Here is a 19,397-nt window from a genome sequence, read left to right as displayed (position 1 = left end):
GAGGATGGCTCAAGTGCTTGAGCCCCTGCATTCACATTCAAATCTGACAACTAATATAAATAATTCAGAATGACACTATCTCTAATCTTTCTAGTTATTAAATTATAAATACATGAATACTAAATTCTAAATTACATTTTAGTATACCAAAATCATGTTACTATTTCTAATTTTCACTTCTCATAAGCATTATTACAAAAACCTTCTTCCCCAATCTTCTAGATTATAGTAGGCCCTTTTGCAATTCCTGGCAAAGGAATCTCATTAAAATGCAAACATGGTCATTCAAACTCCTATTTAAAACCTAGTGACTCCCAAGGCTTTCAGAATAAAATTTCTGCTCTTCAGCAAGACAGACTGGAAGGCATCCCTGCCCATCTCAGTCTCCTTCCCTGACTCTATTGAATTATTTACAGGTCCTCATATGCTTGCTCTTTTTAAATGCCATCTCACGGTGTTTGAAGTACCTTTTCTGCTTCTGTGTCTAACATCAGCATTTTTGTAACTCGGTTCAAACTGAGTCACTCCCAGTGACTTCCTTCAAATATAATTTACTGGCCGGTGCTGCGGTTCAATAGGCTAATCCTCCGCCTGCGGCACTGGCACACCGGGTTTTAGTCCCCGTTGGGGCGCCGGATTCTGTCCCGGTTGCTCCTCTTCCAGTCCAGCTCTCTGCCATGGCCCAGGAGTGCAGTGGATGTTATATCTTAATGTTAGCCATTGCAAAGCACACCGGACACCGGAGAAAGGGAAAGGGTTTATTGGGGAACACCCTACAGACCGGAGTGAAGGGGCGGCGAAGGAAAAAGAGAGGGAGACTGTAAGAGAGAGAGAGAGAGGAGAAGAGCTAGCAAGGAGAGAAGAGAGAGCAGAGAAGAGGAGAGAGGAGAGCAGAGCCAAGAGACCAGAGGAGGAGGCTGGAGAGAGGAACCGAGAGAGAGAGCAGGAGAGAAGGGGCAAGAGAGCATATGTTCAGGAACAGGCCCTTTTAAAACTTTGCCTGAGGGCGGGCAGGGAAGCAGGAGCAGCGAATCCCATTAGGATGGGGGTGGAGCCTGGCTCAGGTAGCTGGGCCATGCGGCCACCTGGCTACAACTGCGCCAGTTTCCTAACAGTGGAGGATGGTCTAAGTGCTTGGGCCCTGCACCCGCATGGGAGATCAGGAGAAGCACCTGGCTCCCGGCTTCCGATCAGCATGGAGCGCCGGTTGCAGTGCGCCAGCCTCAGTGGCCACTGAGGGGTGAACCAACAGAAAAGGAAGACCTTTCTCTCTGTCTCTCTCACTGTCCACTCTGCCTGTAAAAAGAAATATATATATATATATAATTTACTTATCCAGTTGGCTTCTCTCTCACCTATGTTCTCTTTATATCTAATGTATGATTTAAAAAATAAACATATGTATAATATTACACATGTAAAATGTGTTCACTGAGTAGTTACAGACAGAGAGAGGGCGAGACAGAGAGGTCTTCCATTTGCTGGTTTACTCCCCGAATGGCCACAACATCCTGAGCTGGGCTGATCCAAAGATTCCTCTGGGTCTCCCACATGGGTATAGGGCCCCAAGCACTTGGGCCAGCTAATACTGCTTTCCCAGGTCATCAGCAGGGAGCTGGATGGGAAGTGGAGTAACCTGGACTTGAAACAGTACCCAAATGGGATACTGGCACTGCAGGCAGATGCTTAACCTATTATGCCACAGTGCTTGATGCCTTTTCTGCTTACCCAGAGGCATGATTTACAGTCTCACTTGGGCTATTTTTGACTAATTAGCAACAAATTAGGAAAGAATAATCTGCATACCTTTAGGACTTGTAGTAAATGTTTATTGCCTTACCTCACACATCTTGTGACAATCAGCAGCTGCCTTATCTCCTAGCCAAGTTATCTTGGCTCATGTTTCCTTCATGCTAAGTCCGTACTTCCTTTCTTGTCTCCTACCAGCCAAGCATTCTGTTTTCACCAGAATGAATTTTCTGAAATGCAAATATGTCTGTGGCACTCCCTACCCCAAACCATTCAGCTGTTCTGCATACCCTATAGTAAACACCTAAAGGGAATTTCAGAACATGAGTGTTTAAAGAATGCGTGGACTTGGGTTTTGCATGTGAGACTCCAGTGAAGTAGGGCAGCGTGGTAGGATAGTTCCTAGATATTCTTAACAGTTTCTACAAAAGATTCCATCACATAGCCAGGCTGAGGATTCATTTACAGGTTAAAGCCCCACCTCCCTTCCAGGAAGAACTGGCACTCCCAGTTCACTACATTAGCTATGAGCCTTTGGTAGTGCTACCTAACTCTTTGAGCCTCATCTGCTTCAGTTTCAATGAGGATCACCATATCAATGTTGCAGCGGTGTTTTAAGTTATTAGGTCATTTGACATCAAAACTGAGATGCTGTAATAATTTCTCTAGGCTACTATGCATATATCAGGCTATCCCAGACAAACCAGGACATGTAACCACTATAATTTGTGGGAATATATTCAAAACATTTCTCACAGCAGTAACATACAGCTGAAGATCCGTCATTTTCATTTCTGTTATTTGTCATATTTGCTCCCCTCCTCTGTGGGAAGCCCTCACACATCAGTGTTATGGTACAGGGCACATAAATGGTATTCCTGACGTGCCCTTATCAAGAGGCTGGATGCTAGTTTACAATGGCCCTGTCACACTTGTATGCCATGTATTGTAAGCCTGGATATTTTCTCCTCTACCCCACCATCCCAGCTGCAGCACTTGCAGGTACCAGGACAAGAGTGCAAAAGAATACAATATCTGTTTGAAAATTGAAAGCTATATGAAGGTGCTTCAAAAAATTCATGGAAATCTAGACTTAAAACTATTTATTTTGGTACCAAAATTGAAATGTGGAAATCTGTGTAGTTTTCTTGCAATGTGCCTTGTCCATGAACTTTTTTGAAGACCCCTTATTTATCAAGCTAACATAACAAACTGGCATGTCCAACATTAATAAATATATCTTCATAGCCACATTTAAATTTAAACTTGGGCTCCCTGGAGTTTCCCACAGGACTGTGGTGAGAGAATTGCTGGTCCTGGGTCCCTGGCCTACAGCTAGCCCCCCTTATCACTCCACTGTTGTCTCTATCCACTCCACAGGAGCATCACATGTGAATGTGGGCAGCACAACCTGAGCGTGTTGAAGCTGTGGTTGTCTACTCACATCCTCCCTAGCAGAACTCAAGTGATGTGTATTCGATTCCTATTGCTGCTGTAACAAATTATTATAAACTCAGTGGCTTGAAACAAACTCTAATTTATTTTTCATAGTTTTGTATTAGTGTTACAATGAGAAAGGCAAGATACTGGCATTGCTGTGTCCTTACGAAGGCTGTAGTGAGAATCCATTTCCTTGCTTCTTTCAGCTTCTAGATCTGCATTCCTTGGATCATGGCCCCTTCTCCATCTTTAGAAGCAAGATTACAGCATCTTCTTTCCTTTCTGAACTCCTGCCTCCCTGTTTCAAAGATCTTTGTGATTACACGAAGTCCAATTGGATAATCTCCCCACTGCAAGATCTTTACCTTAATCAGACCTCCAAAATTCCTGTTCTTGTATAAAGTAATAATTATAAGTCCCAGAGATTAGGATGTAGATTTATATGGGAGGCATTATTCAGCCTACCAAAGGCTTTATAAACCGACGTACTCTTCAGAGGGTGGCAAAGAAGTCTGGGTGAGCATTGGAAGCACACTTGGTGACATTAGGCAGGGATTCTGGGAAGTCGGCTGCTTGGTGCATGATCTTCAAGCCAGGAACCTGTGGGGTCAGGCAGGCATGTCCTTGCTGTCCCCGGGATCTGTGCCCTGCTGAGCCAGAGGAGATCCCTCTACTGCTAAGGACCCAAGGCAGGGAATTTCTTACGCAGTGGCCTAAGGATGGTACAGCTCCTTCCCCTGCTGACCTGGCAACCTGTATATATTCCCCCTTTTTTCTGATTTATCCACAGATTCTATCACAGGAGAGCATGTTAGCAAATTGGTTTACTCTTTTAGAAGCTCTTTTTCTCTTAATGCATGCCTGCCTTTTACTTGTCATGAAAGAACCCCATTCCACACCCACTCATTGTTTTTCACCATCTTCTCTGGCTTTCCCTTCCTTTGAATCTCTAATTCCATCCTTCCGCCACCTCTTCAGTGTTCTTTAAATATACAGACTTCACCTGATTGCTGTGTTTTTAAAAATATGCTATCCAGCTAGCAATTTATTCTTGAATCCTACAACATTGTTAATTCATTCCTCTTATAATATTTCTCCTTTAGTTTTAAAATTTTCTCCACCATTTGAAGCCTGCAGATTTTATTTTATAATTGAATTTAAACATGACTTTATTTGCTCAGTTTATTTGTATACCCTGTATTTATATTTTGTTGAATCATGGCCATTTTGAATAATGTTTCCATATTATGCAATGAAGGATTTGTTAAACTGTATTTCAAAAAACCCATTTTTCTCCTCTTATAAATGTTTTAAAAATCCCTGAACTCTCATCTATGATTCTCATTCATGCATGGAAAATTTGAGAGAATAATCATTTATGTTTAAAGACTCTGGCATAGTTTTGAAAGAATTGTTACATTTTGAGAGTTTATGACTTGTTTCACAGGTTTTCTTTTTTATAAAGATTTGTGAGATTTTTTCCATAAAAATGTATTACACATTCCTAAGCATCTAATGAAAGGAAAAACTGGCAACTTAAACTTAGTGTTAAACTCATGTTATAAAATTTCAGAGAATTTTTGAGTATGACTACATAATAATGTTTTAGTATTACAATGGTCTGTGCTCCATGGGATGCATGTACCTGTCTGATTTTTCTCAGTGATGCACTACCTACAAATGGAAGGATTTTAGTAAATAAATGAATGTGAAAATGAATGATAGAATTTCAGAATGACTTCTTATAAATAGCATGAAGATGCTAATCATAAAGCATACCACCTCAATGATCTTTCTGCAACTTTTCTGGTATAAATAATGTGTATCACTAAGGGTGCTAACCAACCTGTACATATTCAAGATAATGGTAGTCTGTTTCAATATTTATGAATTAATAAATACAGATAATGTTTTCATTATATAGGTACTACTTTACACTTACACTATATGTAAGGAGAGTTCTATAGATGATCGGACTATATAGATATTCAGATGCTAAATGTGCTACAGATATTAAGAGAACTGTAGTCCAGCAAAGTGTTGGGTGAGGAAAAATGTGAATCCCTGGCACTGAAATGAAGATAGAAAATTAAGGAAGTATTTCTCCCCTATGTCCTCTACCTCATAATTTCCTCCTTTAGGAATTATGTATGGGAACTCGTTCTCTACAATTTTGTCTAGTTTTACTACAGTAAATACGCAGATCATTGTTTCAGTGTGAGAACACCTCATATAGCTTCACCATTTTAAAAGTTTACTTTATAGTTTTTTTCCTGTATTATATTGTTGACTGGTCAAAACTTTACAAATGGTCGAAGCTGTCATCTTTTTGATTGCTTGTCCACAGAATGGCTTTACTCCTTTATATATGGCTGCCCAAGAGAACCACATCGATGTTGTAAAATACTTACTGGAAAATGGAGCTAATCAGAGCACTGCTACAGAGGTAAGACTGCTAGCCCTAGTCTCAAGTTCTGTGATCTTATTGTCTGTTTTCTTTAAACTCATCTGTAAATGATCTCTGCTTGCTTGTCTGACATATGCTAGGGAAGTTCATGTTACTATTACAAACTACATCAGTGGCCCTGAACCAATGCCCCAGGCTTGTGTACATGGCTCCATGAATTTGTGCCTTCATTTTAGATTTGTATCAACTTATTCTTAGATGAAGTCGTGTTTCCATCACTTTGCCATACTCTAGGTTTAGGGAGCTTTATAGCCTTCTAAAATTACATTACAGTAAGTTCTACCTATTTCTTTTCATTGATATTTTTATCTGTTGGAATCTCATATAATCTCTTAAGGTAACAATTTTTAACCTTTAGAAAAAATTCATAAGTTGTTAATATAATTTCAAGAGGACTTTGTTACTAAAATATCTGTTCATATTGAAACATGAATTATGATTCATGATTGTGTGACCACAATATGGCAACAACTGAATGGATTGTTCACAGTTACTCCAGTTGCAAAGACTTCAGATCATGTTGAAGGAGTTGGATCACACAGGGGCCCTTAGAACATTACTGTCCTGCCTATGCATATTCACCTAAGAACTTGGTTTGTATGAGGGTACTTTAAGAAGTTCTCTGAAAATGGAATTAAGTGATTAGTATTTAGTGTCAATCATATTTTAGTGCAAAAACAGTTTGAAATCCCTGCATAGTTTTTCCTTAATACACATTTCCAAAAACATGCTGAAGACCCCTCCAGTTTTTCTTCTCATTTTTCCTCAGGCAGATCTAGGAGCAGGTTCAGTGATTGGCCACAGCAATGATTTTTAAGGGACTCTCTAATAGCTTGTGAGCTAGAAGAAAATGCTTTGAGGCCTTCAGTGGCTTAGGAGTGGGAAACACAGTAGAGGAGTGGTAATGAGCTGCATAAGTATGCCCCCCTCACCTCTTTCAACCAGAGTATGCAAGCTATAGTCTTCCTCTTGTATTATGCGACCCCACTGAAAAAATTTTACAACTCCTGGCCTGGGTGAAAGATGGATACTGGTGCTAGTAATCCAGAAATGGCCTGAAAATTTTTGATATTTAAAGTGGCTTCCTTTCTGGACAATGAAGTTCTTTAGTTGAAATAAGCATAAACTCCCTCCTCAGCTGCATTGGAAGGAGAGGTCATTAAAACTTTACTCAACCTATTGACAGTCCCTTTGTGAGATAACGCTTTTCATGGTGTCAATCACAGTAAGTTTTTGATAGTTATTCTCATTTGTTTGAAAAAAATGCCAAGAAATTACTACTAATGAGACATGTTCTGCTGATGATTGAAAAACACATTTACCCAATATGAAATGATTTCATGTTCTCTATCTGGCACACACAGGCTTCACACTCTTGCCACATGAATATAATGTGATTTTTATGATTTGGGGCCCTTTACCCCCAGAGACACTAATTCTCTTCCTGAGTAGCATGTGAGCACCTGCAAACACAGCTTGAGCAACAATATGAAACTGTACCTCTGAACCCAGAGCCCTGAGGACTGTGCCATGAAAAGCAATTCTATAGCTTGTTTATTTCCTTGACGGCAGAAAGATATGCCAGGTGAAACCTTTACAGCAAAGTTCTTTCACTCACCAGATAGACACAGTTTCTAGTTGTGGTTTAGGGGATGCAGCTCTCTGGCATTCTCAGCTGTCTCAGGCCTCCTTGGTCTGCCCTCTGGAGCCTTTCAGACCCTGTGCAAATGAGCCAGATAAAGTTAGGATTTAGAGTTTAGGGTTAGGGCTAGTTCTTTTATATCACCCACTACATGTAATTTTATATATTAATGATCTAAATTATATAAAATTTGACTATTGTGTGCAAAATTATTGATTTAGCCTGATCTTCCAGAATGTTTTCAATCATGTTATGTTCCAGAGTTCAAGTAGTAGACCATCTAGCGTAGGCACATGTACTAATCACCTGTTTCATTTTTAAAAAATATTAAAATGTTTAAAACTAATTTCCCCTAATGGAGTGTATATCAACTTAATTAAAATGCCACCAGCCTTAATTGTTATCCAGAAACACACATATGCACAAATCTTTTAAGTGTATTACTCTAAAAAATAACAACTCTAAAGTATTTACAGTGCTATATGGTTGGTTGCCATTTGATTTTCTGTGTTATATTGCTAAATATTTCATAATAGTCTCATGAGCACATGTGTGTATATACTTTAAGAAGGCTCTTACCCTGAACTGTTTGGTGGCCCTGCTTTGCAACAGCAAAGTAATCAAGTAATCAAGACATTATGCCCACTTTAAAAATCAGATCATTACGGGACTGCTCAGTATGGCAATGAAAACCATGTTGGAGAAGAAATACTTAAAGTTATAAAGTACCTTATAGCAATCAACAGAGGTAAATTAATGATGGAAAATGAAGCTATTGAACTTTATTGAGGGTTTCCTTTCATAGAATTCTTTACGTTCCTTGAATTAAGCATTGCTAATATTCAGTCTTCTACCATCAATATAGACTAGAAAGAAATCCACATGGTAGAGATCTAAAGTTACATTCTCTGAAAGTACTTCCCTGTCCCTCCAATATCACTTTTATACTTTTATTTTACTCTACTTTTCTTCTTCCTGAAAGTTACAACAAACTTTTTAGTGAGGTTCTGTTCTATAAGCAAATGCCTCATCTCTAAAAAAATTAATAAAATGCATACTTTTCAATAGCTAAGATATGCAAGCAACTTAGATATCCATCAACTGATGACTCGATGTTAAATTGTGGTAGAAATAAATGATGGAATGCTACTCAGCCATAAAAAATAATGAAATCCTGTCTTTTGTTACCAAATGGATGAAATTTGAGACCATAATGCTTAGTGAAATAATCCAATCCCCAAAATACAAATATCTTATATTGTCCCTTATTTGTGATAATATACAGAGTACAAAAGTGTGATGAATATGAGCAAAATTGATATTTTGGGATTTGATGATTGCTTTTAGCCCTATCTATACTCTTAAGGAACAGTGGTTTTTCTACTTACTACTTATTGAATTCTTTATTTAGTGGAGGTTAAGCTTGTGATTATAAAGTAGGTAGAAAGTATGTTCTTGTGAAAATTAAAAGAAAATAAGAAAAGAAAAAGAAGGGAGGAAGTTAGAGAGGGAGGGAAGAGGGTAAGGTGGGAAGTATCATTATGGTGTTCAAACTGTATATATGAAATACATGAAATTTGTTCCCTTCATATAAATAATTTTTATTAAAAATACACCCTTTTAATATTAACTATCACAGTGTTGTAGTGCTAATAAAGATTAAATATGTAAATGATAACAAGTCTGTGCTCTACTCATTCACAGAGTACTTATTTGGTGCTAAACAAGTTCCTAAATCTAAGCCATTTTTTGTGTTAAGATAATACATGCTTTACTCTTCCATTCTGTTAAGTAAATGTTTAAAATCCCAAAAGAAAAAGATTTTTCTAAAAGAAAAATTAAGTTCTTATTACAGTTTATAGTGCATTCATGATATGAATAACTTGAAGAAAAGTAATTTCCCTCGAAAATTTGCATTTATCTTTTAAAAATTATATATCATTGATTCAGATTTGGTTTCCATTCCTTATTCCTTTCTACTTTTTCCTTTACATAGCAGGCATTAGTTAGGATTATCCTTTTCTTTATTTTCTCATTGTAAACATATATATGAGGCACACTCTTTGTGCAATATGGTTAGGATGTTTTTCAAAATATATAGACTAGAAATTAGGACAGCAATTTGCTTAAACTTGTGTGCAGTATGGCAAGTAGCTAGCTGTAATATGCTTCTGATTTTCACAGTAATATTTCATCATTTTGCTTGTCTCTCTTGATCACTACTTTAAAAACAAGAGGCACCACTGCATGGAGTTAAATTCCACATATCCAGAAGTTAGCAGGAGAGTCTTCCCTTCTGTTTTCCAGGATGGCTTTACTCCTCTAGCTGTGGCGCTCCAGCAAGGACATAACCAGGCAGTGGCCATCCTCTTGGAGAATGACACCAAAGGAAAAGTCAGGCTGCCAGCCCTGCATATTGCAGCTAGGAAAGATGACACCAAATCTGCCGCACTCCTGCTTCAGAACGATCACAATGCTGACGTACAATCCAAGGTAAAAGCTGAACACATTTGTGGAAAGGCGCTCTCCGGCTGCCCAAGTCCTCCTGGGGAATGATAAAGAAGTAGGCCGTGGTGATAATGCAAAATTACTTCTGGTCATGAAAAGAAATCAATGATTTTTCAGAGGTATTTCAGAAAGAAGGGGACTTTCTGTTGGGGACAGTAACAAAAAAAATGAAATGCAAGATAATTTTCTTTAAAAATGGGGTTCAAAATGTTAGAAATCTACTTCCTTATTCTGTTTATAGCCATAAATAATAGAAAAAGAACTAGAAAAGAAAAGTGTATTGTGCAGTGTTTTGGGACGTCTTTTCTTGCTAGAATGTGTTTTGGCATGCTGGAATAGTATACCCAGTTGCAGGGAGCAGACTGTTTCCTTAATTTTGCATTGTGTAATATCTTCCCTCTTTTTCTACCCCACACTGCTTCAGATGATGGTGAATAGGACAACAGAGGTATAGTATTGTGGTTATACCAAAATTTGCCTTTTTTTTAACTTATTTTTTTGTTTCTACCCAATTAGAAAAATGCTCACTAATTCATACTAATGAATAGAAATTCCATTAATGGAAAATTGATTTGGAAAATTTTCCCGTAGTTAAGGCAAATTGATAATTCAAATATATTTAATGTAACATATATTTGAAGCATTATTTAATTGGTGAAACTATTTAAGTATTTTGTTAGAGTAGAGCCTGAAATGAAATTCCTTCTTAATATGTATTTTAATGAATGAGCTTTACTATTAACTTTTTGCAAAGAGAAGTGGTATCTTGTTTTCTAAATGAGAAATCTCAGAGTAAAACTTAGAAAAGTGAAATTAGGGTGATTTCTGTGCCACCATGTTTTATGTTTTTATCTGATGGCAGTTGCTCTTTTGTTTTCCTGTATGCTGTTTTTTCTTTACCACATTGTATTTAATTAATAATGGCATTGAGCATACATAAACAAAGCCTTTGTTTTTTCCTGCAAGTCTTTAGTTCTTGTCATGAAATTATCTATTTCCACATACCAAAATACAGCACATCAGTCCACAAGCACATTAAGTTCCCAAGCCTCTCTGTAGGGCGTGTGCATGTATAACTGTGTGTACAGATGCACACGATTGCTCCTTGACCATTGCTACAGAGAAATGCTGACACAAACACTGCTGAAACTCTGCAGTAGAAAAATTAGCAAACTGTCAAAGGCAAGAGACTATGTAGTATGCTTACTCTGATGAGGGGTTCTTTAGACTCACACCTCATTTGATCAGTGTGTTGTCATGGGGGAATGGTGGACCTTTGAACATTTGCATTTGAGTTTTTACTGAGAGTCATATGTTTTTAAAACTGATATCTTTCTTAGTAACTCATTTACCTATTGAGATGTCAATATGTTATTCATGTCATTTCTTTTATCCCTTATATGTGCATGGAATCTAAGTTAGAGACCCCTCCAAACAAACAACCAAACCTGAGTGGGGGAGAACCCAATGGCTTAGTGAAATTTCTCAGGACTGAAACCATTTACATTGATCTTAATTACTCATTTTAATACCTTTAAATTTTAGGTGCTCCTTAGTGATTAAAATAAATTTTTTAGAAATAATATTGTCTATAAATATTGTGGTAAAAGCAGCCATTAGGGTGGATATTCACTACTCACTGAGTTTTAAAGAGTCCTTTAAAGACAATTGAATAACAATGAAGGAAACCCCTCCATCCCTACTTCCGTACTAATTGGAGCAGAGTTCTATGGAGAGGGCTCACATTCTGAGGCATTATCCCAGATGGGCAATGAGGCTGTCAGATCATAACTTAATTTATCTTTGCAAATCAGAAAAATAATAACTGTATTTGATTTGAAATATTTGAAAATAACCCAGCAGCAGTCAATATGTTTTCCTAAAATTAAATTGAAACTTGAACAGGCATGCATTCAAGCTGTGTCTGGATGACAGGAAATATCAAGATAAAAATGAAAAAAAAAAAAAGAAAAAAAACCAGTCAATTATTTCCTGAAATATAAAATTTTGACATTTGATAAGATAATCGCCATCTTATGGACTGATCTTCCTTCCATTCTGCTGTGAATGTTTGGTATCACATAGATTCAAAATAAAAATATCTTGACTACAGTTGTGGGATCTGGATTGATAACTATTATTCTTATTTTATGTTTTATTCTCTACACTCAGGAATTATTTACAGCTAATGTTGATGATGACATAGGAAAATTTCTTACCTAAATTATATAAACGCTTATGTGGGACATTTTAAAAATGAAATTGCCAAAGCCTGTATATTAAGTCAATGCTTATGTTATAGCTTATAAACTATAACAATGGTTATAGTTTAGAAAATATGTATTAAAAAATAATCTCATATACATCACATTTCAAGTACAATAGAATAATACAAAATAACCTGAAAATTGAAGGATATGATAATCAATGGTCTTTTTTCTCCATTATCGTTTATTTATTTATTTTTTTAAGATTTTTTTATTTATTTATTTGACAGGTAGAGTTACAGGCAGTGAGAGAGAGAGACAGACAGAAAGGTCTTCCTTCTGTTGGTTCACCTCCCAAATGGCCACCACGGCCGGTGCGCTGCGCCAATCTGAAGCCAGGAGCCAGGCGCTTCCTCCCGGTCTCCCATGCGGGTGCAGGGGCCCAAGCACTTGGGCCATCCTCCACTGCCTTCCCGGGCCACAGCAGGGAGCTGGACTGGAAGAGGGGCAAGCGGGACTAGAACCTGGTGCCCATATGGGATGCCAGCGCAGCAGGCGGAGGGTTAACCAAGTGAGCCACTGCGCCGGGCCCTCCATTATCTTTTATTAAGTAGTGAAAAAATAGAAAACAGGGGCATATATTAGGTAATTTAGGGAACTTCAAAAGGTTTGTGGAAAATGAAATTAGTTGGTAAGTTTACTTGAAGCAGGTGCTTGATTTAGTGGTTGAGAGGCCAGTGTCCCACATTGGAGAACCTGTGATCAGTGTCTGGCTTTGGCATACAGCTCCAGCTTCTGGCTTGGGCAGACATTGGGAAGCGGCCATGATGGTCCTGGTAATTGAGTTCCTGCTATCAGCTTGGGGGACCTGGATTGAATTCTTGGCTCCTGGCTCTGGCCGGCACAGTCCTGGTCTTTGGAGAGACATTTGGGGAGTATACCAGTGGACTGGAGTGCTTTTTCTATGTCTATCTGTTTATCTCTCTATCTGCTTCTCAAAATAAAGACAGACAAGTTTATTCACACTTGAGTATAAAACATTTTGAAATCCATGCATGGGCTGGTGCCGTGGCTCACTAGGCTAATCCTCCGCCTTGCGGCGCCAGCACACCGGGTTCTAGTCCCGGTCGGGGCGCCGGATTCTGTCCTGGTTGCCCCTCTTCCAGGCCAGCTCTCTGCTGTGGCCAGGGAGTGCAGTGGAGGATGGCCCAAGTGCTTGGGCCCTGCACCCCATGGGAGACCAGGATAAGTACCTGGCTCCTGCCATCGGATCAGCTAGGTGCGCCAGCCGTGGTGGCCATTGGAGGGTGAACCAACGGCAAAAGGAAGACCTTTCTCTCTGTCTCTCTCTCTCCCTGTCCACTCTGCCTGTCAAATTAAAAAAAAAAAAAAAATCCATGCATGTTTTTTTTTATAATACAATTTTTCATGAACTTTTTGAATACCCCTTAGACACACTTGTGAGGTTTAGTTAGAAAAGAGTTAATATACTTCTATTGTGAAAATGTAAAAATATCTAACTAAATTTTCATAAAAATAAATGAAAAGAAATAATTTTTTTCATTAAAAGATTTCAGACTCATTTTTTAAATATTTTGAGAGTAAACAGTTCTCAATTATCCACATAAATGATTTAACCTGGTTGGTTCATACCTTATTGTTAAAATTTGGTTTAATTAACATTAAAAATTGGATTAAGCTGCATGTTTTTCTTCATTTTATATTCATATTGATGCCAATACCTTATTTAATCTTTGGGTTAATTTAGTTCTTTTTTTATTATAACAACAAAGTCTAAGTTATGAAAATGAATAGACATTTCATGATTATAAGTGATGTGTAATAAATTGTATATAATTTATAAGATTTTTCCAGCATATTTTCATAGTTCCCAAGATACAATGCTAACCAATGCTGTTTTTGTTTAAACAAAGCAAAACAAAAAACTGACTTTTAATCTTTCTCTGAGTAAACAGTTGTAATTTTGTTGTTAATCCTAAGACTGAAATCTTATGTTGTTTAATCATATTCTGTTTTTCTATAATATACTAAGCCAACTCAAGATACATGGCTTTTTATAAATGAAAAATATAATAAATAGATAAGGTAATTAAAAATAGTGTTGCCAATAACGGTAGGATATTTATTTGCTTTGTTATATAATTAGCTATTTCCCACTTTATAACACTAAAATTTAAACAGTCTTATTAAAGCATTTATCATCTGAATTGTGTTGTACTTGTACTAGGTGGATAGTTACTATGTGATTTTGTTACCGAATCAGTGACTGTGTCATAGACTTTAAAAGTTTGACTGACACTTATTTCTTTGCTTTCTGTAGAGTGGTTTTACCCCTTTGCACATAGCTGCACACTATGGAAATGTCAATGTGGCAACTCTGCTTCTAAATCGTGGAGCTGCTGTGGACTTCACAGCCAGGGTATGGATTTAAATAATTTCTCAGTAGGGATAGCAGTGAGTATGTTAAGAAAGTAGAACTGAATTCCAATGGTTTTCTTACAGGTTTCACTTCTGTTTCCTTTCTTGATCTGTGCTAAGGATACTAGAGTCCCCGAGTTTTTTCCTTCAAATCACAGGAAGTTGTCAACAAGTGAAAAACAAGACTGTTGTAGATTCACAGGCACACAAATCACTTGCTGTGGTTAAGAAGGCTATAAATTCTACCTTCATGTTGAAGTTATAGCTAAAGATCATGCCATAAAATGTGAATGTGCAACTTCAAGTCTATAAGCAACACAACTGTTAGAACATCAAATACAGAAAACATATATAGCTTACCTTATAATGATTATAAGACATACACTTTGACAGGAATTTTTTAGTGAATTGGAAATTTGTTCATATGAAGCATCTTACTAAAAACACATCCAAAGACATCATGTTGAGTTATAGGTTAATGATCTGCGTCTACTGGAAAGAATTCACTTCTATGATAATTATGCAGCTCAGGGTACTTAATATGAATCAGCAGTATTTGAGTATTTGAACAACACAAAAAATCAGGCATACATCTTTTTCTTAATGACATGATAACAAATTAAATAAATATAATTAATCTGTGTGGTATTTTTGTACCTTGAAGTTTGCTTCATTAAAATTGTGCTACTTTCTTTTTTCTTACTGAATTATTTTCTGAAGATGCTTTTAAGGATAATTTCTTCACTGAGTATTGCTATGTCTATTCATATTCTATTTTAAGCATAGAAAACTTTAAGACCTCAGACTTTTTTTTTGTTAGTTTTTTTTAAGGGAAAAAGCTTATTGGGGAAAACCCAGCAGGCCAGAGGGAAGGGGCAAGGAAGGAAAAAGAGAGGAGAGTGTAACAGAGAAAAGGAGAGAGAGAGAGAGAGAGAGAGAGAGAGAGAGAGAGAGAGAGAGAGAGAGAGAAGAGAGGAGAGAGGAGAGAGGAGAGAGAGAAGAGAGGAGCCCAGAGAGAGGAGAGAGGGAAGCAAGAGAGAGCAGAGTACCACATTTTCAGGAGCAGGTCCTTTTGAAACTTTGCCAGAGGACGGGCAGGGAAGCAGGAGCAGCGAATCCCATTAGGATGAGGGTGGAGCTTGACACTGGTGGTTGGGCCATGTGGCTTCCAGCAATAGCAGCTGGGGCTAGATCCTAGGATGGTGTCAGGGTGTAGATCACACCATAGATAAAATTGCACCATTTTCCTAAATTCCCCCATTTTTTATAAAGCAGGAGTTGTATGGGATTACATTAGTCCCAAAAGTTCAGGAGTGGTAGAGGGATGATGATCTGTCTTTAGAGCTACTTCCTGCTGACATGGGGCGATGAGGTACTCTTCGCTGGATTGGGGCTATGTCTCAAGCCTCTGTCTCCTGGGTGGGGAGCCAAGTATATCCATGTAGCAGCATTTGGTTCACCACCTGCTTGCTGAAGGCCTTGGTTCGTTCCATTATCACTAGCTGTAAACATTTAAACAGACACTGTATTATAAAAATCAGGGTGAAAATAGCAACCAATGATCCTGAGAGTGGCATTAACCAGGTAATAAGATGATTTCATAGAGAGAGGAAAAGACGGGGGTGGGGGGTCTCTGGACCCTTGTGAGGACAGTTTGATGGATGTGGTTTAAAGCTGATGTCAACCAAGACTGGGAGAAAGGCCACTTAACTTTTGCAGGTAGAGGAGTCTGTCTGTAGAGAAATTCTGAACAATTATACATCATTAAGTGGAGGAGAGGACCATCAATACACACAGGTTGGGAGTAGAGCCATTGATGTAAGAGTAGAGGCTATGATTATAAAGGTATGAGGCCCAAGGGGCTAGATAGAAAGGACAGAGTAATTATTAGAGGGCCTAAGAAAGGTGCTGTCTAAGCCACAACTAAGTTTTCTGATTGAGAGGCAAATAGAACCTGACAGAAGGGGCTTAATAATAATCTGGTGGGTCGGGTACATCATAAGGGAGGTGTGAACTTCCTGGGGAAGGCACCCTGTTGACTTCCATTACCTAGCGGGCCTGAGAGGAGAGCTGGCCAGGTAAAGGCAGGTGGCAACTCTAACAGGAAATTTACAATTCTGCCTGCAATGTTACTGACCCTACTTGGCCATCCCCTCTGCAACGGTGGTCACTTTGGAAGCTGAGCCAAGTGAAGGGCTTTTCAGCTTGCAGCCAGCAAGGTCCGTGGCTCTGACCTGAAGTCCTTTGACTCCAGGGCAGGTCCATTTCCAGTGATCCAACTCTTGTCTGGCAGAGCTGCCAGGGCTCTTCATAAGCTGACTTCTGCTGAAGCCCAGGCTAACCATATTGAAGGCCACTGCAGTGGACTGGCCTGCTGGGTCTACTTGATGGCAGATCACTGTATGGAGCAGCCTATAATAGGCCTGCCACCTATCTTTACATTGCTTCTGATGCCTGGCTTTCTTTTCTTCCTGGTTTTTGTTAAAGCAGAACAGAGGATACAAGTCAAGGTGGTGCTCAAGTCCCATCTTTAATCTTCAGTGGCCTAAACTAGAAGTCTGTAGTCACAAGCATGTTCTGGTAGTGGTTTTTCTGAGGTAGACATGCCCATGAAGAAAGCTAAGACCTCAGACTTTTTAAGTGCATAGATGTGAGAGAAAGAAAAACTTTACACCAGGCTTATATTTTAGGTAGAATTTGAAATTTTGTTCGCACTATGCAAAACTGCTTCCTTTGTCTCTTGACTGTAATGTGTACACTCCATACAGTTATTGCAGTTATGACTAATTTACTTACGTGATTTCCAGTTTTTCATCCTCTAACTATAGTGCTTTGTGGTTTATGTGCTTATTTATCCCTTAAAATTCAAAGACGTTGAGACCATAGAAACCATGAGTCACATTACTGTCTTCTTCAACACAATGTCATCTTCATTGTGCCCTGTCATACCCAACATGCTCTTGTTTGGTCTTTCCATGATGTAGAATGGAATCACTCCTCTGCACGTGGCTTCAAAGAGAGGAAACACAAACATGGTGAAGCTCTTACTGGATCGAGGTGGTCAAATTGATGCCAAAACTAGGGTGAGTGTCTCTGTTTTTTCAATTTCTTGCCTTTATTATATCTTTGGAATCTCTTCCCAGGTAGCTATAGTGAGTAATCATAGACAGTATGTTCCCAAAGAAATAGCTTTTTTAGATTTGTTTAAATGTCATACAATATTTAAAGGCTTCACATTATAAAATGAGATTATATTTGCTCATAGATACACAGAGAAACAGAATGCTAACCCTCAGTGAGATAGATTTTCAAGTCTTTGCTTATTGGATTTCTGGAAACAAAGATCAAAGATTGGACTTACACATCTATTTGGGTAGTTATAAATATCACAAACCCAAACTCATTGCCATCCATGCTACTAGATGATGACTTACATAAAATATTTTATGTAAACTATCTAACTATTCAATTCCTAAATAATTTTTAGGGTTTATGCTACACTGACCTTTAATAGAAGATGTGCTAATACACTTAATGAGAAAAAGCATGTAGTTTGGCATATTATGCATTTATTTGTCCCATTTGGTCCCATTTGTTTCAAACTTATTAAGTAAAATATTATTCTGAGTTTTTAATGTACCCAGAATGAATAGATTAAAAGATAATAGAGTACAGTTGTTAAAAGTGTAAACTCTGAAGGCAAACTACGTGATTTCTAATTCTACTTTTACCATTTACTGAGCTGTGTTATCTACCATCTCTGAACTTGGACTAATAGTAATATCTACCTAACACTGTTAAATGATAAATAACTCTTAGCTACAATATTTATCTTTTTAAAAAATGAGTGGGTAAATTTCATAGCTACTGATAAATTTTTATAATGTTACTACATATGCAATTTTCTGTTTAAACATATAATTAGCAGTTCGATTTTAGATCTCTGGGGTATATTTTGTTAGCTACAGGCCTCAGCAAAACTTCAAACATTTCTGTGATACAAAAATGTTGAAATATGTAGTATAAATATCCAACGGAAGATGGTAGATAGCATGTGTCCCTTGAAGTGTTTCCTCTTTGTTTAATTCTGGGACTTCATGTTCTCATAGTCCAAACAATAAGGGTCAAATCTAGATCCCTTACAGATCTTGAGGCTAGCAAATGTTTTTATTTAATAAACCTTATCTTTAAGCTTCTGGAATCTACACCAGTCCCAGACAAAACATTTTTGTTTTCAATGACCTCAGAAATATCACTTTCATAATTTCATCTCTCTAAGATATTTGTGGGAGATCTGGGTTTGCTTGTTTTATCTGCCAAGATATCTGTTGTGTTGTCCGATATTTTTGCATTAGTTTTATACACTTTCTGCCTTTGCTTTGTTGGCATACCCATTCCTTTGCTATTATGTGGATTTGAAGAATTTAGAACAGTATGTATATGTCTGCATGTTTTGCTCAATTGTTATGTTCAAAGGAAAGACTTTCTGCTCATCACCATGTTGCTAACAGTATTACTGACATGTTGTTTTACATCTCTATTGTACATTACTTTCGTAATTTCTCCCTTATAGTGACCTTTCTGTCTTCAATGAGATTTTCTAATGTTTGGAATTGCCAAGGCAATAAAAGTACTCTGTAAAAGCAAAAAAAAAAAAAAAAAAAAAAAGTAACTTGGCCAATGTTTTAGGGATGCATGTATCTTTTAATCATGTTTTATGAATATTTGTTCATTACTGAGGTGGTTGATTTTTAAAAAAATATTGTAATTTGTATGACCCACATACATTGCTTATCTAATTAAAAAGTCTCTAACTCCAACTAGGCAGTGTATTTTCATAAAAATAGTACTAAAAATGGATGCTGATACTATTTCTATCATTAACCAGTTGAGCAAGTTAGAAACCAAATGTAAGCTTTCATTTCTTCTGTGAAGAGAATGTTTG

General features: G+C 37.6%; 1 protein-coding gene across 50 annotated transcripts in view; it reads left to right on the top strand.

Moving 5' to 3' along the window:
- Nucleotides 1-19,397, top strand: part of ANK2 (ankyrin 2) — a 676,765-nt gene that overhangs the window by 531,743 nt on the left and 125,625 nt on the right. For 25 of the 50 annotated variants that reach the window (XM_089302899.1, XM_089302898.1, XM_089302897.1 and 22 more), the window contains 5 exons: nt 5,537-5,635; nt 9,606-9,791; nt 10,231-10,254; nt 14,355-14,453; nt 17,437-17,535. In XM_089302899.1, coding sequence (XP_089159025.1) covers nt 5,537-5,635; nt 9,606-9,791; nt 10,231-10,254; nt 14,355-14,453; nt 17,437-17,535 — 507 coding nt within the window. The remainder of the gene's footprint in view (nt 1-5,536; nt 5,636-9,605; nt 9,792-10,230; nt 10,255-14,354; nt 14,454-17,436; nt 17,536-19,397) is intronic. The other 25 variants (XM_089302912.1, XM_070047718.2, XM_089302907.1 and 22 more) reach the window with 1 other exon arrangement.

Source organism: Oryctolagus cuniculus, chromosome 8, assembly GCF_051225735.1.
Source record: "Oryctolagus cuniculus isolate XC-2025 breed Fujian yellow rabbit chromosome 8, ASM5122573v1, whole genome shotgun sequence".
Lineage (NCBI taxonomy): Eukaryota > Metazoa > Chordata > Mammalia > Lagomorpha > Leporidae > Oryctolagus > Oryctolagus cuniculus.
Note: the sequence above shows the minus strand (reverse complement) of the source record. Positions and strands in the feature narration are given on the sequence as shown.